The 23,200-nt window shown below is 38.3% G+C and overlaps 1 protein-coding gene across 1 annotated transcript in view; it reads right to left on the bottom strand.

Annotated features, from left to right (window-relative positions):
- The window catches only part of LOC122801235 (mucin-5AC-like), a 475,953-nt gene that overhangs the window by 227,493 nt on the left and 225,260 nt on the right, over nt 1–23,200 (bottom strand). Inside the window, exon 5 of the mRNA XM_044070787.1 lies at nt 20,202–20,300. Within this exon, the coding sequence (XP_043926722.1) occupies nt 20,202–20,300 (99 nt within the window). The remainder of the gene's footprint in view (nt 1–20,201; nt 20,301–23,200) is intronic.

Consider the following 23,200-nt stretch of genomic DNA (forward strand, 5'->3'; position numbering starts at 1 on the left):
CACATGACCTGTCAGTTGATGGAGGGGAAGCCCTTGCAGTTTATGTAGACCCTACCCATTCACCAGGTGGTGCTTTGATGTGGATATGCGTGTAGTTTATGGCAACCAGTACATCCGGGTATTGTGCTACAGGGTGGAGGAGAAGCATATTTCTGGTCCTCCCCCTCATGGGTGTTGGGGAAGTAAATGTGCTCACCGGCATGTGTTAGCATGGTGTCCAGGAAGTGATGGAGTACCCTGGATGGAGATGCATGTGAGACCCCCATGATGTCCCCAGTAGGTCTTTGGAAAGTACCTGTAGCTAGTATTGTCAAGGCTACACATACCTTGGTATCCACTGGGATGGGTTCCCCTCTGTTGGTTCTAGCTCTGAGTTGAGGCCGGCACAGCTCAGTGATTTGCTGAAGTATGTCTCTGTCCACCCTGTAGCACTCTACTATCTCCAGATCATGTAACCACTGGTAGGTTACCCTGGGTCTGTACACTCTTTTCCTCCTCCTTGGTCTGTGGCAGTTGTCAGCATTATCCTCCTCTCCAATGTCAGCCTCTAGCACATACTGATGGATCAAAGCAATGGCAGCCCCTAACATTTTCCAAGATAAAATTCTCCTGCATGTATACACCAATGATGCAGAGTTTGTGGGAAAAAACAGACTGCAAGATGTTTCCATACTTTATACTGTTGTGCTGCATACTGCCTGTATGATTGTCTGACTATGATACATTTCAGTTGCCAGCTATATTACTCATGGCTTTGCATTGGCCACTGTGAGTGTTAGAGGCATTAGTGGTAATTTGTGCATGATTGCCTTTATTCTGTTATTGCCTTTTCTGTAATTAATGTTTACTTGCATCTCCTCCCATTTACAGCTATGTGGCCACTGCTAGCTGTATTATATTTGCATGGCCCATTCTGAGTTGCAAGTATCCCATAGTAGTGATTTCTACTTCATTTCTCCTTTATTTTATGCTGTTGCCCCTGATTTTTTTTTTTACATGTCCTCCCATTTTCAGTTCTGCAGCCACCTGCCAGCTGTATTATTGAGTGCTTTCATTGGCCCATTGTGGGTTGCAGACTCCCGTATTGTTGATTTATACAGTGTTTCCCTTGTTCTGCTACTTTGTTTGCCTTTTCTAACATCTTTCCCCTTTGTAAACAGCCTCAAACATGTGCCTTCCCTTAGCTGTGCTTAGCTAAGCTGACAACAGCCAACAGAGCTCCAGTGTGCTTACAGCAAGCATGACACATCCTCTTTTCATGTTCTTTGCTCCTCCTGCCTACACGATCGTGTTAGAGCACCTACACAGTTAGGTGCAGTCTAACACTTAGAAAAATTCCTGAGAAAGTTGTGATTCAGTATAAGTCCCCTCATTAACATACCCCACTGCCTTAAGCCCTAGTTACTGCACTAATCATGAGCCTTCCCCCTTAGCAACCACTGTTACCTACCAATGTTTACTTTCTGCATGCCATTGACTATAATGGCAAAATGCAGAAAGTTATAATAATGAGGTCTCTCCCATTTCTACATATTCTCCCCCCCCTCCCATTAGCATATCACTTCCCCTACCCTCAATGGCCAAGTTCATCCAACAAAAATAAAAGTTTTTTTTTACATGATTTTGCATGCCAATGGCCATATATTTGCCCATTGGCATGCATAACCTGATTAATACATGCTATCTGGAGCACTGACATTCCTCCGTTGTGTAATTTGCAGAAATGTATTCGGTTACTAACTGAATACATTTCTGCAACTTACACTGTTCCAGCATGGAGACATGCTGCTTTGCTGGATCACTAATTCAGATCATTTGCATGGTTTTCACCAGCAAATGAGTGGATTAGCATCCAGCACAGCTTTCCATGTCGGAACAGTGTAGGGCTGCTCATGCACATCAAAACAGCACGTACCTGGATCGTGAAGCAACCATTTTCCATGCAGGAGCGGCAACACTGTTCCTGCATGGAAAATACTGCTTCGTGAATCTTGAGGATTTATTTTTACAAACTCAATTCATTTGGTAATCTAACACTTTCTTGCCTATTTCATGCATCAACTTCTTTTTTTTTAAGAATCTAGGAGACACCAACTAGGTCACCACAAAAAAGGCACATATGGTAAAATTATGCTCCAAACTAAGAACTTTAATAAGATAAGTGCTTTTGTTGAGTAAAATACAAAACTTCTTCAGATCAATAACAAAATTACCATGATCCCAGTTTATCTAAAACAGAATAATCACATGACCACTTCCAACTGGAATTCTTAAATAAATAGTAAAAGTTTTTTTTCTCTTTAAACTGTGAGCTTTGGCCAGCTAAGACCTACATACAATTAACTGAATGCATAAGTTAAGTAAATTTTTATCTGCACTTTTATGAAATAATACACTTATTAAAGTAATTTGTTTGTGTTGCATTGAGCAATATCTAGCTGGAAGTTGTGACTCTGTTTTTTCAGTAGGTCTTATACAAGTGGTATTTTCAGTTAAGGCTTGTTAAAAAACGTGCATAGCCAGTGATAAGTGGGGGTAGTTTACTTCATTGTTATTCAGTTTCTGTCTTATACAAGTGGTACAGTGAATTATTTTCTGTTTAAACTGTGAGCTTTGGCAAGCTAAGACCTGCATACAATCAACTGAACTCATAAGTTAAGTAAATTTTTATCTGCACTTTTATCAAATAATACACGATTTAAAGTAATTTTTTATGTTGCATTGAGCAATATCTAGCTGGAAGTTGTGACTGTTTTTTCAGTAGGTCTTATACAAGTGGTATTTTCAGTTAAGGCTTGTTAAAAAACCTGCATAGCCAGTGATAAGTGGGGGTAGTTTACTTCATTGTTATTCAGTTTCTGTCTTATACAAGTGGTACAGTGAATTATTTTCTGTTTAAACTGTGAGCTTTGGCCAGCTAAGACCTGCATACAATCAATTGAACGCATAAGTTAAGTACATTTTTATCTGCACTTTTATCAAATAATACACAATTTAAAGTAATTTGTTTGTGTTGCATTGAGCAATATCTAGCTGGAAGTTGTGACACTGTTGTTTCAGTAGGTCTTATACAAGTGGTATTTTCAGTTAAGGCTTGTTAAAAAACCTGCAAAGCCAGTGATAAGTGGGGGTAGTTTTCTTCATTGTTATTCAGTTTCTGTCTTATACAAGTGGTACAGTGAATTATTTTCTGTTTAAACTGTGAGCTTTGGCCAGCTAAGACCTGCATACAATCAACTGAATGCATAAGTTAAGTAAATTTTTATCTGCACTTTTATCAAATAATACACGAATTAAAGTAATTTGTTTGTGTTGCATTGAGCAATATCTAGCTGGAAGTTTTTCAGTAGGTCTTATACAAGTGGTATTTTCAGTTAAGGCTTGTTAAAAAACCTGCATAGCCAGTGATAAGCTGGGGTAGTTTACTTCATTGTTATTCAGTTTCTGTCTTATACAAGTGGTACAGTGAATTATTTTCTGTTTAAACTGTGAGCTTTGGCCAGCTAAGACCTGCATACAATCAATTGAACGCATAAGTTAAGTACATTTTTATCTGCACTTTTATCAAATAATACATGATTTAAAGTAATTTGTTTGTGTTGCATTGAGCAATATCTAGCTGGAAGTTGTGACTCTGCTTTTTCAGTAGGTCTTATACAAGTGGTATTTTCAGTTAAGGCTTGTAAAAAAACCTGCATAGCCAGTGATAAGTGGGGGTAGTTCACCTCATTGTTATTCAGTTTCTGTCTTATACAAGTGGTACAGTGAATTATTTTCTGTTTAAACTGTGAGCTTTGGCCAGCTAAGACCTGTATACAATCAACTGAATGCATAAGTTAAGTAAATTTTATCTGCACTTTTATGAAATAATACACTTATTAAAGTAATTTGTTTGTGTTGCATTGAGCAATATCTAGCTGGAAGTTGTGACTCTGTTTTTTCAGTAGGTCTTATACAAGTGGTATTTTCAGTTAAGGCTTGTTAAAAAACGTGCATAGCCAGTGATAAGTGGGGGTAGTTTACTTCATTGTTATTCAGTTTCTGTCTTATACAAGTGGTACAGTGAATTATTTTCTGTTTAAACTGTGAGCTTTGGCAAGCTAAGACCTGCATACAATCAACTGAACTCATAAGTTAAGTAAATTTTTATCTGCACTTTTATCAAATAATACACGATTTAAAGTAATTTTTTATGTTGCATTGAGCAATATCTAGCTGGAAGTTGTGACTGTTTTTTCAGTAGGTCTTATACAAGTGGTATTTTCAGTTAAGGCTTGTTAAAAAACCTGCATAGCCAGTGATAAGTGGGGGTAGTTTACTTCATTGTTATTCAGTTTCTGTCTTATACAAGTGGTACAGTGAATTATTTTCTGTTTAAACTGTGAGCTTTGGCCAGCTAAGACCTGCATACAATCAATTGAACGCATAAGTTAAGTACATTTTTATCTGCACTTTTATCAAATAATACATGATTTAAAGTAATTTGTTTGTGTTGCATTGAGCAATATCTAGCTGGAAGTTGTGACTCTGCTTTTTCAGTAGGTCTTATACAAGTGGTATTTTCAGTTAAGGCTTGTTAAAAAACCTGCATAGCCAGTGATAAGTGGGGGTAGTTTACTTCATTGTTATTCAGTTTCTGTCTTATACAAGTGGTACAGTGAATTATTTTCTGTTTAAACTGTGAGCTTTGGCCAGCTAAGACCTGTATACAATCAACTGAATGCATAAGTTAAGTAAATTTTATCTGCACTTTTATGAAATAATACACAATTTAAAGTAATTTGTTTGTGTTGCATTGAGCAATATCTAGCTGGAAGTTGTGACTCTGTTTTTTCAGTAGGTCTTATACAAGTGGTATTTTCAGCTAAGGCTTGTTAAAAAACCTGCATAGCCAGTGATAAGTGGGGGTAGTTTACTTCATTGTTATTCAGTTTCTGTCTTATGCAAGTGGTACAGTGAATTATTGTCTGTTTAAATTGTGAGCTTTGGCCAGCGAAGACCTGCATACAATCAACTGAACGCATAAGTTAAGTAAATTTTTATCTGCACTTTTATCAAATAATACACGATTTAAAGTAATTTTTTATGTTGCATTGAGCAATATCTAGCTGGAAGTTGTGACTGTTTTTTCAGTAGGTCTTATACAAGTGGTATTTTCAGTTAAGGCTTGTTAAAAAACCTGCATAGCCAGTGATAAGTGGGGGTAGTTTACTTCATTGTTATTCAGTTTCTGTCTTATACAAGTGGTACAGTGAATTATTTTCTGTTTAAACTGTGAGCTTTGGCCAGCTAAGACCTGCATACAATCAATTGAACGCATAAGTTAAGTACATTTTTATCTGCACTTTTATCAAATAATACATGATTTAAAGTAATTTGTTTGTGTTGCATTGAGCAATATCTAGCTGGAAGTTGTGACTCTGCTTTTTCAGTAGGTCTTATACAAGTGGTATTTTCAGTTAAGGCTTGTTAAAAAACCTGCATAGCCAGTGATAAGTGGGGGTAGTTTACTTCATTGTTATTCAGTTTCTGTCTTATACAAGTGGTACAGTGAATTATTTTCTGTTTAAACTGTGAGCTTTGGCCAGCTAAGACCTGTATACAATCAACTGAATGCATAAGTTAAGTAAATTTTATCTGCACTTTTATGAAATAATACACAATTTAAAGTAATTTGTTTGTGTTGCATTGAGCAATATCTAGCTGGAAGTTGTGACTCTGTTTTTTCAGTAGGTCTTATACAAGTGGTATTTTCAGCTAAGGCTTGTTAAAAAACCTGCATAGCCAGTGATAAGTGGGGGTAGTTTACTTCATTGTTATTCAGTTTCTGTCTTATGCAAGTGGTACAGTGAATTATTGTCTGTTTAAATTGTGAGCTTTGGCCAGCGAAGACCTGCATACAATCAACTGAACGCATAAGTTAAGTAAATTTTTATCTGCACTTTTATCAAATAATACATGATTTAAAGTAATTTGTTTATGTTGCATTGAGCAACATCTAGCTGGAAGTTGTGACTCTGTTTTTTCAGTAGGTCCCCACCCACCCTCCCTGTTTTTTGTGTTGGTGTTAATCTTGGTGGCTTTGAAACTGTCCGACCCTCTTGTAAATTTGCACTTGGATACTTTTCCTGGGCCCATCTCACTTGCTCACTCAAAAAAAAAATGTATCTGCTTTTACTGTATTTGTGTTTCTTCCTACTTTATTTTGCTTTTGCGTCATCTTAAAAGCATTCAGTTGTATTTATTACTGCTTTGTGTAACTCATTCTAAGCCTTTTAGTTTAAGCACTTGGGCTTCAGACCAGTTGTTTTACATTAGGAAGGTTTGTGGCCTGCACTGTGGTGGCAGGACAGGTAGCTTACATCCTTCTAAGCTGGGAACTGCTGATTGAGGGCTCAGTGTCTGTTATTCTAAAAGTGTATTAATTCTGGTTTAAGTACTTGGGCTTCAGGCCAGTTATTTTACATTAAGAGGGTTTGTGGTCTGCACTCTTGTGGGAGGAGAGGCTGGACTCTGCCCTTCTGAGCTGGGAATTTCTGGTTAAAGGCTTATAGTCCCTGCATATTTGAACTGCTTCTTACTGAAATTGGTAAACCTTGTTTGCTGTAGCATAGACTAGATCCAGACCTGCTGAATCTAGCTTTGTTTGTATAACTTGAGCACTAATCCAGGCATTCTTTAAACTATTCAGTTCTATTTATTACTGCTTTGTAGTAACGTGATTAAAGTGTAGCAATCATTCTAAGTCTTTTGGATTAAGCACTGGGGCTTCAGACCAGTTGTTTTACGTTAGGAAGGTTTGTGGCCTGCACTGTGGTGGTAGGACAGGTAGCTTACATCCTTCTAAGTTGGGAACTGCTGATTGAGGGCTCAGTGTCTGTTATTCTGAAAGTGCATTAGTTCTGGTTTAAGCACTTGGGCTTCAGGCCAGTTATTTTACATTAAGAAGGTTCATGGTCTGTACTCTTGTGGGATGAGAGGCTGGACTCTGCCCTTCTGAGCTGGGAATTTCTGGTTAAAGGCTTATAGTGCCTGCATATTTTAACTGTTTCTTACTGAAATTGGTACACCTTGTTTGCTGTAGCATAGACTAAATCCAGGCCTGCTGAATCTAGCTTTGTTTGTATGCTTGTTGTTTGTTTGCTTGTTATTTCCCTGAAATGCTAATTCCACCTAAAACGTGGCTTTTCAGCCCTTCTGTGGATACCTAGTGATATCTGCATTGCTTACTGTACTTATTTCCTTGTTTCACTTGAAAGAAAGTTACTGTTTGTCATTTTTGCATTTAAGTTACCTGTAACACATTGCATTTAAGTTACCTGGCACTTGCTCACTAAAGCAATTATATAAGTCAGCACTAAAAAATTAAAAGCACTACACCCTCACAAACTCCCCTTAAGTACCTTGTTCCCCATTGGCCCTTTTTTCAATTATAAAGGAATTCCCAATACTATTCTAGCATGTCCAAAGGTCAGTTGTCAATCTCCTCTCTGGTCCAGCTGGTGAATCTGGGAATCTTGAGGCAATGTTACAGCTGCCTCATGTACACAGACAACCCTCTCCTCCTCCCAACAAATTCCAAAACATGTGAGAGATACAACCATATAGCCAAACTGGAGGCTAAGCTCTCTCAACTCAGTACTGGCATAACCAGTCAGGAGGAGAAGGAAACCACACTCACTACAATTCCAGTCTCACATAGACCTACCACAACAGCAAACCAAACACATAAACACACAAAAACATACTCGGAGGCTCTAAATAAAAATTTGCCTAAGCAGCAGAGACCTCCAAAGCAGACACCCAAGCAACTGCTACCCCAAAACAAAACACGTGCAACACATAGCTCACAAAGCCAGTGTGCCAAACAGTCACAGCCCTTAAGGCTAAACAACACACCTGATACACTTGTAATAGGTGACTCTATCATCAGGCACACTGATGTCCCGCTCACCAGGCTGAACAAGGAGAAGGTCACGGTGAGCTGCCTGCCAGGCGCTAGGATCCACCACATAACACAAGCACTCAGGTCACTTCAAGGCAAGTACAAATATCACTCAGTCATTGTCCATGCTGGTGTGAATGACCTGAGACGTACCTCCCTGGACTACATGAAAAGAGACATAGAGGAGCTCTTTGAGCATGTAGCCCAGGCCGGTATGACCCTGACTTTGAGTAGCATCTTACCCTCACCAAGATTGATGCCACAATATGAAGACAAGATGATCAATTTCAACAATTGGCTTAAGTATTGGTGTAATTCAAAGGGGATCCAATGCCTGTCAGCCTGGGATGACATGCTCGACAAGCCACAATGCTTCGCTAGGGACGGCTTGCACCTATCAGCCCTGGGCTTTCGGATATTGGCAAAGGCTTTTGCTACCCCCATAGTGCCTTTTTTAGGCAAGGCTCAAAAGAGAAATCCACCCCCATAGGTATCACAAGAGATAAGAAACTAAGAGTAATGCTACTCAATGCCAGAAGTCTAAACCTCAAGATCACTCGAAACTCTCCTTAGCATGGAGAACATCGATATCTGTGCAGTAACAGAAACCTGGTTCAAGGCTCCCAAGAGCACCCCAGCACTACCAGGTTATACCTCATACCATGCTTTTCAGCCCCAAAATTGGGCTGAACCACAAAAGGAGGGGGAGTATCAATATTCATCAAAGATACCCACACCTCCAGGTTGGTGACACAGCACGAAGCATCACAGACTATACATGTGCAACTAATAGTGGGTAAAACTGCCTTCCAGTTTATTGCCTGCTACAGCCCACCCTCCCAAACCCAGGAACCCCACTCAGCCTTCCTGAGAACACTGGAAAATATGAAGGTCTCTCCAAACACCATTATATTGGGCGACTTCAACTACCCAAACATAGACTGGGAGCATTACTCTAGCTCCATCACCCTAGCCCAAAGGTTCCTAGAATTTATAAACTCAAATGCTATGGAACAACTTGTTACCACTCCCACAAGAGGGGAAAACATACTGGACCTGATCATCACCAACATGGGGACTCTATGCTCCAGACCAGAAGTGTATCCCTCACTGGTAAGATCAGACCATAAACTAATCTGACTGGATATTCACATCCTGACTCCACCCCCTGCCCAGAAAACCACAGTGAAAAACTTCTCTAAAGCAAATTTCACACTCCTCAAAACTGAGGTGGAATCCTTCAAAGCCCCCAGGCCTGTGGAAAATATGGCCCAGACCGCAGAATCCTTTATAAACGCATTCTATGTACACCTTCAGGAATGCATGGATCATGCGATCCCAAATAAAACCAAGACCCAATCCTCCAAAGGCAGACGTCCTGTCTGGTGGACCCCAGCCATAAACAAACTATACAATAGAAGGAGGAAGCTACTAAATGATAGAGCAAAATCCCAAAAAGGGAAGGCATCACTGATCAATATTAGCAAAAAACTACAGGCACTCATAAAATTTTCTAAGGCCAGCTTTGAGAGAAAAATTGCACAGGACACTAAGGATAATCACAAGGCTTTCTTTAGTTATGTTAGGAACATGGGTGGTAATTCCCAGATATGCTCAGAATTAGTCCAAAATGACAAAAAATACACCAAACCCACAGACATTGCCAACATCCTAGCTGACAGGTTCAGCGCAAACTTCTCCCCCCCTTCCCACCAAAAGGGCACATATCTATCCCAGCAGAGTGCTGCCCCCCTGACATCTCAGATGCTTAGGTAAGAGCTGCCCTCTCCAAAGCAAAAAACACAGCATCAATGAGACCAGACAGTGTCCCGGGCTGTGTCCTACATGAACTCCAAGAAGAGCTAAACCCAAACATAAAACTACTGTTCAATCGAAGCCTTACTACAGGATATGTACCCAAAGAGTGGCGTACAGCAACAGTGGTCCCTCTCCACAAAGGTGGTGCTTCAATGGATCCTGGAAACTATCACCCCATAAGCCTGACTAGCTTAGTCTGCAAAGCTATGGAAAGGATCATCATGGACCTCATAAATAAAGATATAGGGGACCTACAGAGATTGGATCCTGCCCAGTTCAGCTTTGTTAAGGGCAGATCCTGCCTCTTAAACCTGGTCGATTTCTTTGAAACAGTCACCAAGGCCATTGACGAGGGGAAGGTGGTCTACACAGCCTACCTGGACCTCACAAAAGCCTTCGATACAATAGCCCACTCGGGCATTATAGATAAGCTCACCAGCTTAAATATAAACCCCTATGTCACTAGATGGGTTGCAAACTGGCTCAAGGACAGAACCCACATGGTTAGAATTGCTGGAGCCATGTCAGACTCCAAACCAGTTACAAGTGGCATCCCACAAGGCTCAGTCCTGGGACCTCTCTTGTTCGGTATATATTTCTTGGAGGTACAGGCCAACACGGAAGGACTGTGGCTGTCCAAGTTCGCAGATGACTGCAAACTGGGCGCGATAATCGACCCTCCAGCCGACACAAGCATCCTCCAAAGGGGCCTCATAGAAACAGACAACTGGTGCCAGAGCCATGGCCTCAAGCTAAACGCCAAAAAGTGTATAGTCATCCCCTTTGGCAAAAACAAAGTGCCCACAAATTACCACATAGGTGGTAATCCATTAAGTACAGAAGAAGTAATTAGGGACCTGGGGACCCAAGTTGATAGCAATCTCTCATTTGACAAACACGTGGCCAAAGTGGTTAGAAAAAATTTTATATAGCCCACCTAATCATGAAGGGATTCACATCTAGATCAGGGGAGGTCATTGTGCCTCTTTACTCATCCCTCATCAGGCCCATAATTGAGTACAGTGCCCCTTTTGGGATGCACCTTACCAGACACCTGCAGCAACTGGAAAGACCCCAAAAGTACCTCACCAAGAGGATCAAAGGGCTCAAACAGATGCCATATGCTGCCCGGTTAAAGAAACTCCAGCTCTACTCAGTGGCATACCGCCTGCTCAGAGGCGATCTGTGCCTGATGTATAAAGCCATGTCCAACCCGGAATTAATGGACATGCTGCACCTCAGAAAATTCAAATTCCATCGAGCTACGCACTCGAGAGACTTGAACCTCAGCACTGAAATAAATAGGACATGCTGGAGGGACAGATTCATAACCCAGAGGCTCCCTTCACTCTAGAATAAAATCCTAGTCCAGGTTAGGCAGAGTCCCTCATTGACTCTCTTCAAGAGGAATCTTGACGAGTGGATGGGGGATCGTAGGTTTACCCCGGGTATCTCTTCTGTGTCACTGTTAGACAGAGGCACAGTATACTAACCTCGAAAAAGGGCATAGCAAAATTTATTTAAAATGGATGGCGAAAGCCAAACACACTCTGGCTAGGCTTATAAATGCCCTAGGGCAGATAGCCTAGTATGAGCCTATGAACCTAAAAACAGACACAACAAAGTTATCCCAAAAACCAAATACTCATGCATATATAATGTCTGCAATAATATGTACATATAAAAATGTATACATTAAAAAAAATTTGATTGGATATAAATAAATTGTATAAAAATTCATATATACAAAATAAATAAAATTTATTTATCTTATCTACACTGTGCCTTAAGTTTTAAAACACAGCCTATAGATGCCAGTTCATTAAGTCTAGGATAACCCACAGCAGCCAAATGTAAAATCCAATATAGTTCCTTCTTTTCCAATAACAATTGCCATGGACCCTCCCCACCCCCTCATTTAGCATTACTTGTTCAATAATTATAAATTTAAAATGCTGTCCAGGGAATTCAAGTATATGTCTGTAAAGTGCATTGGTGTTTTTTTTTTACTTTAATGTCATAAATATGTTCATAAATGCAACACAAGTGTATGTTCTGTTTTTCCTACGTAAAAGGCACAACATAAATGACATTTGAAAAACCAACCATTGTTTGGACAAGAGGGCTAAATTTGAAAAATTTGGTGGAAAAATCAGGTAGGAATAGGGTTCCTGACAGAATCCCACAGATGTCTAATTGTGGGTGTTGTTCCTATTGCATGTTTATTAATACAGGGGAATCATTTGACATTAATGCATATAGGTTCAAAATAAGGGGTAGATATAACTGTAATAGTGTGGGGGTAGTGTATGGGGCCCTATGTCAACTATGCCGTGCATTTTACAAAATCTCATCTCTGTATGGAAAATAAGGTTGCACTTCTGGAGGTAAACTAGATTGCTTTGCTGACCATCATGCTTTGAAGAAGTGGTTGCACTTTTGTAAAACTGGATATGCAGATGTGTGATCTCTGAGCTCATCAAGACATGTGGAAAAATGTCTCACCTCTTTGACTTCAAAATCAAATCTCTCATTCTCATGCTGTTCAGTTGTACTTCTGGGTGATCTAGATAATGTATCAGCAAGATAAAGAAGTTTGCTTTTCTTGTACACAAGATTGAAATGATACTTTTGCAATCTCAGCATCATGTGTTGCAACCTGGCTAGAGCTGTATGCATAGGCTTAATCAAATTAGTGACTAGAGGTTGAGGATCTGTTTTGATCTGGATAGGTCTACCATGCACATAATCATGGAACATGGAACATGCAAACACAATTGCCAAAAGCTCTTTCTCTATCTGAGCATATTGCATTTCAGGTTGGGTAAGAGTTCTGGATGCATAAGCAACAGGTTGACCCTCATGCAGAATAACTGCACCAAGACCAAATTTCAAAGCATCACATGAAAGATTAACTGGTTTGTGGATGTCATCGTATCTGAAAGTACGTGGAGTGGCACTTTTTTGTTTCAGGACATCAAGTACTCTCTGGTGTTGCTCTAACCAAGACCAGGATACATCTTTATGTGTCAGCTCTCTGAGTGGTGCTGATATTTGACTCAAATCTAGAATGAACTTGCATAAGTAGTTAACCATGCCAAGAAAACATTGCAGGGCTTGAACATTGTCTGGAGCTGGCATCTCGAGAATGGCAATTTGATTGACAGGGCCTGGTCGTAAGCCTGAGCTGGTAAATAAATGACCAATGTACGTGACTTCTCATAGCCTAAATTTACATTTCTGTGTATTAGGCTTAAGATTCACTTGACATGCCTTTCCAGAACTGTTTTGAGGTTTCTGTCATGCTCAGCTTCACCATTATATGTGCAATGCAGAAGTCTTAAATATCAAATAGCCTATTCAGTTATGACCTTGATATTTCCATATAAATGTGCATCTGAACTGAGAATGCTGTACAACTTTATAACTTATCACCAGATAAAAAACACTTCAACCAACACAGCTAAAGTATAGATTTAATAATATACACTTAATAAAAGTTAAAATAACAAACAGAGGAGATTAGCACTTTCATACATAAGTGCTTCTTCAGATTTACTTACAACCAAAAAACACTTCATTTAAAAAAAAAACATTAACAAATGAAACAACATGAGCAATTAAGCTGAATGAGGCAGCCTCCATGCTTTCAAAGCAGGTCTTAAAGGAACATTCCCATTTAAACCAAGAATCTTATCAGCTTGCAAAGTAGCAATCCATTTCATTTCAGCTACTTCAGTTAAATTCATAATGTCCTCACCTCTATTACTTTCTTCAATAACCTGCAGAGCCATAAAAGTAAAAGTGTCCAGCATTGGCACAAACATGTTTAAACAGGGCATTAGACAAATTAGCATTTCTGATATCACCTACATGTTGCAATATACATTCTTTCAAAAAGTTTGTTTGTTTTCCCTGCATAGAAGCTAGTATACTGCTTACAGCAGGCCAGATACACTATGTTCTTAGTCTCACAATCTGCATATCATCTCAAATTATACAAACTCCAAGATGTTGGATGTATAAATAGATTGGAGGTAGAGGTCAAATTACAATCTTTGCAGGTCCGACATGGAAATGTCCCAGTCCTACTGGATTTCATTCAAGACTTATTTAGAGCCCATAGCAAAGCCACCTCTTGAGTGTCAAATTATTTTTAAAAGTAACACTTGGTTCATCACCCACAATTCTCTTAATATTATCATCAGAAAGCAAAATTGGCCAGTTCCTCCTAACATCACAAACAATCCCCACATCACTGCTGTATGTAAGCACTACCCTATTTCTAGAGTGAGTACAATTCATTTCATTATGTTGTATAGAAGAATCACCTAAAGCTCTGTTCTCCTTAAAAAGTAAGTTTACCTGCAGTTGACCTTAATCTCTCATCTTCATGGGAAGAATAACTAATTTTATTGATATTATAACCCCTAACAGCAAAATCTTTACTTAGCTGCTTAGTGGCTGCCAAGAAGTCACGATCTGTTAGTATGCAACCTGGACATTCTAAAAAATTGGCCCTTGGGAACATTTTTTATAAATATGAGCCAAGTACATACTTAAACGGTGCAATCGATTATTTTTCTGACAATCTTTCCTATACAAAGATGTATCAATTGCACCTTCCTCATTAATCTAGAGGCAGACATCAAAAAAGTCAATATTTTGCCTCAAATAATTCAAGGTAACCCTAAAACATGAACTACAACTTTCTAAATAATCAATAAAACCTGTCAACAGTTCAGAAGTTCCATCCCATAACATGAAAATGTCATTGACAAAATGCTTATAATACTTTACATGTACAGTAAAGTCATGATTATTTAACACATATTCTGCTTTACAGTTACTCATGACAAGGATGGTATAACTGTTGGCAGAGGGAGTCCCCACAGTGACTCCTAACTTCTGTAAATAAAAGTCATCATTAAAATTAAAAACATTATTTTCAAGAATAAACCCTAGCAACATACAGGTAAGGACTATTTGTTCATTTTCATAACCACTATTTTTCTTCAAAAATATCCTTAACTGAATTAATACTGAACTCATTGGGAATGACCATGAAAAGCATGCAAACATCTAATATAACCAAATACATATCAGAAACATAGTCAAATTCACTTAGACATTCACCAAGAGTCCACAGAATTTTCTCCATGGTTCCATTGCTAGTACAGCCTTCAATTTATACTCTGCATAAACAGAAAGTGGTTCAGATAGCCATCCATTACCCAACACAATGGGTCACATATGAGGATCATTCAGAAGCTTATGAATTTTAGGCAGCCTATGAAATTTCAGAATTAATGGGTCCTTGACAATCAGAAAGTCATACATTTCTTGTTTCAGTACCCTCATCATAAGTAAATCATACAAATTATCTTGTAACTGTTTGACCAATCATTCAACCCCAGTCTTAGTAATTTTCGTATATGAGTGCCTGCCACTAAGCAACATTTCCATGCTATGAATTTACATATCCAGATCCATGATCACAACTGCACCTCCTTTATCAGCAGGGTGAATATAAATATCAACATTATCCTGTAACTCTTTCCAAAGAACAATTTATGACATTCAAATTCCAATATAACTTTAACCTGCAAGACCTATGCACAAAACCTGTACATCTGCCTTGACCTGTTGTAGTAGCAACAGTAGGGCTAGAGCTTGATGTACTTAGGGATGGTATTGTGATATTCCATGTTTTTTGAATGACTATTTCTGTTGATGCTGCTTCTGAAACTGATGGATTAACAGCAATAAATGCAGATGTTGATATACTTGCAGGAATATTCTCTGTTTCTTGAATGACTATTTCTGTTGATGCTTTTTCTGAAAAGGAAACATCAACTACAGTAAATACAGAGTTTGGTGTACTTTTAGTGGTATATATGCAACTCTCCACTACATGTATGACTGTTTCTTTCGATGCTGTTTTTGAATCTGATGTAGTGGTTACAAAGAATGAATAGCTTGATGTCCTTAGAGTTGGAAGTACACCACTCTCTTTAACAACTGATTCTGTAGATGATTCTAAATCAGAGCTTGGTTATTTTAAAAATTGACTTCTTTATATAAGCTAACAATATCTTTCCAGTTTCTGGTATTGACTTATTTTAGTAGCAAACTGCAAATGCAGACATTCCTGCTTTGTAGTACAAACCATGACATGCCAATTCTGTTGCATGGATACACGGGCTATGGATTACTCCTTGTATTTTGTGACAAGGAATATAGAAAAATATTTCACAAAATGATTAGAAGAAAGATAAAATACATAGATTAATGTGAGTTAATATCTTCACATTCTTAGACATTCAGTACATTAATAAAAGGATAAAGCTCATTTGTACTCAATTATCAGTCCAGTATATGAATATGATTCTGTGGAATATAGCAACTTCACCAAAATATTCTGTTTATATGTATAATTTCATAAAATTCTCCATAGCTTAGCACAAGTTTCTGTACTGCGGATAACATTTTAACTACACACAGATATATGAAACATTAGAATTCAAACCAGAAGAAAGGTGTCTCATTTTTATTTAAATATTAAATGGGAGCACTTTCACTACAGATAGAGTTATATAGCCTGGTTTTCCCTAACAAGTAAGCTACATTTAATTGGCACTTTGTAACACTAATTCATCATTAATGCATTTAGCTCCTTTAGAAGATGATAGACAATAGAGATGACAGATAAACAGATATCATATAAATGTATATAAATAAAAGTATATTAAAATGCTAATGACTTATATTTAAAGTAAAAAGTTCCTACTTTTCTCTAAATTATGAGTGAAATTCAGTTGTATATGCATTGTAAGGATTTCAGGACAAACAATTCAGATTTTCTTTAAGACTAAGTCCAAAGGGTGGCAGCATTTGTCTGCAACTCAATTGAAGATTTTACTTTTAACTAATTATACTATTTGTTAGCATTTCTGACATTGTGAAAAAGAAGGTGACTGATTTAATAAACTGTGTTATACTAATACAGGGAAAAGTCTGAATTAGAATATTTCATACAGAGGTCCAACTTCTTCATATAAGGCAAATTACAACTTTACTTTTTGTATTTACATACATTATTATTTAAATACTCATAAATGTAATTAAATGTACTACATTTTCAACATTTTGCAGATTTAATAATCAGGTTCAGTTTTAAAACTACACCATACTGTGTCATTTTTAGTTTCATATACATCTGACAGAAATGCACACCCTAACCATCATCAGGCTGAAATAATTTTTCCCATCAGAAGGTGCCTATGCTAAACTCCAAAAAATAGAATTCTGATTGTATGAATATCCCTTTAAAAACCTAATCTTCCTGTCAGGAACTTACATCTGAACACTTGAAAATCAGTATCATATCTGAATGAAGAAAGTGAATGACATGCCGTGTTGGCCCACTAACATAAAACACAAAAAATACACTATTTTGGTCCAATAAAAGCTATTACATCATGCCTATGTTCTAGTCTCTTTGTGTTATTACATATGAAGAACCAGTGAGAACTATTAAACATTTTTAGATTCTTTGTCTGCTTCTACTAAATCTAGAAGAAAATCACACTCAGATTAGAAAGATATCTATATGTCGATTTCTCTTGTGACTTATGAGTATAATGCGTGCCATTAAAAAATGTAAATTCTCTTGATGTCTCCACAGCATACTTCACCCAGCATTGGGCATATTTGTATATTGATGTCCATTTGAGGCTAAATAAATTGAACAGAACATGTTGAGGAGAGACACAGTTGGCATAATACTTAAACTCTTTGCTTCTCATGAACAAGGTTTGATCCCAATCTCCAGCCAATGTACTACTGTATGGAGTTTATACTTTTTCTGTGTGTATCCGAGGGGTTCCTCCCGCCTCCTAAAAACATGCTGAGTGTTTCCACCTCAACCTTATCCAAGAATGGGGTTGTATGCAGCAACATAGATTCTAGATTATGCCTATTAAGGGAAGAGCTGAATAAACCAACCACTTTGGGCATCAGCTGTGGTGTGCAGTATCCTTTAGATAGGAGAGCAGGGATCAAAGACTGTGCACCATGTAGGGCTAAGCACTTGATGATGTAAAAATTGGCTCCAGATAATTTGGTCAATTTGACTAATGTTACCAAAATGGACATAGGTATTTGCCAGTGATGAGTGGGTTGAGGACCAGGCCTACTCTAACCTATACCAGAGACCCATGCAAATGATGAGAGGGGTCTATGTGCTACTATTAGCCAATGGGTTCCTTCCATAAAAGAGCCTAACATCCCTGGGGCAGTAAGCTACTGGACAGCTGATGTCCATTTGCCCAACATGAGTCACCAGGGACAACTCATTAACTGAAAGCTGGACACAAAATCAGTCAACCTGCCAAACATGAAGTAAAGATTGCTACACTCAAAAGTTTGCTGAGAGAATGGAGCTGGGAAGTTGATGACATAATAGTACGAAGGAGGTAGGACATAATCTGTGTCCAACAAACAAGATGGAAAGGCAGTGCAGCAAAGTCACATGGCTTGGGATCCAAAGCCTACTACCCAGGAGGAGAACAGACAAGAAATGGCATGGAAATTGTGGAAAAGAGAGCATTCAGAAGATAGTGAGAGATGTTATTAGAATTAATGACAGACTCATGACAATCAGAGTCCACTGTAAGATAGGGCAGTATTCACAATCTCAGTCTATGCCCCACAGCAGGGTTGAGGCAGTGTGGAAAAGAGTACATTCAGACACCAGTTGCATGACCTACTTGATAAAGCAGGAAAACATGAGTTGTATTGATAATGGGTGACCTTGCTGCACATACTGGGACAGACAGAAAAGGATATCAGGACTGCCTGGGTCCACATGGTTCGAGCAACAAGAATAAAGAAGTAGAGGCCATTCTAGTTTCTCTTGCAAATGGATTGTCAGTGGCCAAAACATGATACAGAAACACAGACACAAGATCACATACAGGAGTGACAACATGCAACTCAGGAAGACTTCCTCCTAGTAATGAAAGGGCACTAAGGTAGAATAAATGATTGAAAAGTCATCCCTAGTGAAACAATTGGCCCACAGCATAAACCACTGATTGCCAAAATCAGCTGCAAGCAGTGATCAAAAAAGGTTCTGAGGTCAACACAGACTAGGCCGAAGACCTGGAAGTTGACTGGAGAGAAAGCTTAAGAATTTAATAATGTATGGCTCTTGCACTTCAAGAAGACAAGGAAATAGGTGGAGTAGAAGAAGAAGAATGTCAGCGCTTCAAAACAGTAATGTGTGCAGGCTATAGAAGAAATGTGTAGCCAAACTAGGGATGGAAGTAAGGTACATAAGGAAAGCTGATGATTTAATGCAGAAGTCCAAGAAGTCTTCAAAAGAAAGAAGGGGAGCAGGAAAAAGTTGGAGACAGAAAATATGGACTACTCTAAGAATGAATACTGGTTGGTTCACAAAGATGCTAACAGACCAGTTTCAATATTGAAGAACAAGGTATCAGATGCTCACTGACAGGTTCTGGAAAGTGACTCAGCAGATGTTACAAAGAAACTCTATAAGTTTGCAAGGCAAAGACAAACAGATAAAGAAGGTAGCCATCAAACACACTTTATAAAAGTTGCCAGAAGCAGCCAGTTCACTAGTCCACAAGACATCAAAGACAGATGGAAGGAGTACTTCCAGCAGATCCTGACTGAAGAAAAGCACACAGAAGTCATACTGCCCGACACATAGCCTACAATGAAAAAAGAAAAGAAAAGGCGCTAGAGGAAGTAAGAACAGCAGTAAGAAAAGGAAGAAAGGGGAAAGCAACCGACTCAGATGTGGTTACAGCAGACAGATGTTGGGTGAGTAAGAGAAGAAATGACTCCTGAGGGTACTCATAACAGTATGGAGAGAAAGGTGTATCCTTGATGACTGGAATTAAGCATGCTAGTGACAGTGTACAAGAACAGAAGGGGACATTCACACATGTCAGTAAAGCAGCAGCAAAAGTCTTGTCACACTGTATGAAAATTCTGGAGAAGATAACTGATAAGTGAATATACACAGTACAATAAAGTATGATGGGAGACATTCAGTTTGGATTCAGATCTGGATGCAGCACAACTGACTGGATGTCTCAAGTAAGACAGATAGTTCAAAAGAAGCTAGAGATGAAGAAAGAGTCCAAATGGGCACTTCTACACTCGGAGAAAGCACATGACAAGGTCCCAAGAAATGTAATTTGTGCAGTTCTGTGATGACTCAAAGCTAGACAGACACTGGTATACTGGTATACATGTATACAAAAATAATAATGTTGACAAACAAAAATGATAATTTATGTAGAGAGTAAAATTAGCCTAAGTCTGTCTCATTTCTAAGGTGAACTTGCATTGTCTACAGTTTAGGAAGGGTAGACAGCCAAACTCAGAATGTTATTTCTCTCACCTGATGTTGGAACTGTGGTAGATGCTGAGGTCTGTACTCCAGTTGAGGTTGTGGAAGTGGTACTGTTTGATTCTTGAGGAGGTGCCTCAGTTGCTGTTGCTGTGGAATTAAAACACATTCATTATCTCACTGCATATTGTTCTGTAAACATATTTCTTGTGACTTTATAATAGTACACTTTTTTAATTGTTGTAATTCTTATTTACATCTTCCTTAGCCCATATCACACCTACCCAACAATGAGTTCAGAGATATAACTGCATATTTTGCTTTAAACAAATGCCCACAAAAGGAAATAATCCTGGGGGAGTCTAAAACTCCACTTCATGCAAACTCAAAAATAATTGCACATATACATAGTTTTAAGTTTTACTCATTAATGCACATCACACCTACCCAATAATTAGTTAAAAGATATAGGTACATGTTTTGCTTTAAACAAAATACCTCACATTGAAGCTATCAGACAGAGCAGTCCTCTCTTATTTTCAGAATTAAAAATGAATATACAAGTTACATGGGGTTGTGCATTTGTGTGATGGTTAATCTGTTTAGCTTACAAAGACAAGGTACAGGGTTTGAGTCTCACCTTTGGAAGGGAAATTGGCTAGTCTTAAAATGTCCCACAAGGGCAGCTAGCCTAGTACTTACCGTTGAACCTATAAGAGATTTTCACCAGTTAAATGAATGCCAAATTATGAGTCTTCAATATGCAGTCTCATCTCTGTTCCTAAACAAATGGGCTTTAAAAGTTTATCCTGCACTGCTTGATATGTTGCTATTCCCAAAAGAAATCTATGGGGACTCATCTTTTGAGCAAAATATTCCAAGAGAAGTTAGTCACATTTTTAAAGCAATCATTGTGTAGAAAATGATAAATGATTTAATAAACTGTCATGCAACCTTTCTGACATAAGAGGTCTGAGTAAGAATATTTCATACAGAGGTCAGCTACTTCAGAAAAGAAAAATTATAACTTTACATTTGGCATATACATACATTTCTTATTTAAATTCATGCAACTCTGGGTAACTGTATTATTTTATTTATTTTATTTTACATTTAGCTGGATATATGTCCATTTTCAGTAGAGGCCCAGGGAGATAAGCTCCAAAGTTCAATTACAGTACATATCTACAGAAGTACATACATGAGATCGACTACATTAATAATAACTAAAGCAGTATTAGCTAAAAAGTGGTTACAGGTATATAGAGTATATAACACAAAATATTGACTAAACATAATACAATTTATCACGAGGCTGCATTTTAACTGTTCAGAAAGATTGATAGTAAAACACATAATATAATTCGATATAAGAAGGGGAAAAAAGGAAAGTAAGACTGGAATAGAAGTCGAGTAAGAAAATTCTAATCGTGAAGACTGGAACTTTTATGAGAGTATACTAATAGGTAAGGCTAGGTAGTAGAGGTAGAATGGTAGTTGAATTCTGATGTGTTTGTTACTGAGCTGAGACAGTGAGGTAGAAACAGGTAGCTAGAGCATATAAGGTGGGGTTGAAACAAGTAGTGAGAGCATGTAGGTTAGTCAGGTTTAGTACAGGGGCACATCCAATGTGTTTTAAGGAAGAGCTTAAGTTTATTTTTGAACAAGGAAATAGAGGGAAGTGTAGAAAGTTCAGTGGGGAGTAAGTTCCAGATTTTCCCAACAGTATTAGTGAAGAGAGAGTCTCCAGCTCTATTGTTTGATTTGATAATATTTATGAGGATTTTTTGTGAAGATCTTAGGGATTTCAGGTTATTGTAGGGATGAATAAGGTTAGATAGTATGGGTGTCTTAGCAGGCTGATAAAGAATGTTATGGGCAATGGTCAGTTGATTATATTTTAGCTGTTGCTGTAATTCAAGCCACCCTAGGTATTTTAGATTAATACAGTGGTGTGTCTTAAAAGGGTTACCAGTGGCAAATCTGGCTATGTTGTTGTAGGAGTTTTCTAGTTTTTTAAGGTTATTTTTTGACAGGTTAGTGAAAATGGGAGAGGCATAGAGTAGGGTAGAGATTAGATGGGTGCGGGCGATAGTTATTCTAGTTGCAGGAGTGAGGAAGGGTTGGATCCTATATAGAGAGCCTATTTTTCTGTTAGTTGTTTTCAAGATATTATTAATATGAGTGTCAGAGTTAAGGTTGTTGTCTATGGTGATACCTAGCAGTTTGGTAGTAAGATCCTGGGATATAACAGTGCTATTATTGGAAGCTTTAGTGAAGTCAATTGGTGGAGATTTATTGGTAGGTGTAAAAAGTAGAAGTTTAGTTTTTTGGGGATTTAGTATGAGACAGCGTTTTGTAAACCATAGTTCTACTGAGCTAAATAAGTTCTGTGTAAGGAAGTGAAGTTCAGATTCAGATGTGGCTGAGCATATAAGTGTAGAATCATCTGCGTACTGTATGCATGTAGCTTGGGAACTGCTTCGTGAAGGTCATTGATGAATAAGGAAAATAGGAGTGGGCCTAGTATGGACCCTTGAGGGACACCAATATTAACGGGTAGTTGGGTAGAAAGAGTGGTATTCCAGAGTACAGCTTGATGTCTGTTATTTAAGTAGGATAAGAACCATTTTATAGCTAGTGCATCAAGTGACAGAGATTTCAGAATGTTTATGAGTATATTGTGATTTACCATGTCAAAGGCTTTGGACAGGTCAATGAAAAGTGCAGAGGAGAGCATGTTAAGGTTGCGGTTTTTGTTGATGGTGTCCATGAAGGAGAGGAGGGCAATAGTAGTGCTGTGGGAAGGTCTGAAGCCATGTTGGGAGTTGGAGAGCAGGTTATTATGGAGAAGGTGGTCTAATAATTGCCTATGGATGCACTTTTCCATAATCTTAGATAAAGGGGAGAGTAGGGCTATGGGACGATAGTTGGAAACGTCAGTGGAGTCTCCCCCTTTATGAAGGGGAATAAAATGTGAGACTTTCCAAAGATTGGGGACGTATCCTTCAGTAATGCTTGCATACACATTCACATTTTGAACATTTTGC

Source organism: Protopterus annectens, chromosome 4.part1 (genome assembly GCF_019279795.1).
Source record: "Protopterus annectens isolate FY-2018-M chromosome 4.part1, PAN1.0, whole genome shotgun sequence".
In the NCBI taxonomy this organism is placed as follows: Eukaryota; Metazoa; Chordata; order Ceratodontiformes; family Protopteridae; genus Protopterus; species Protopterus annectens.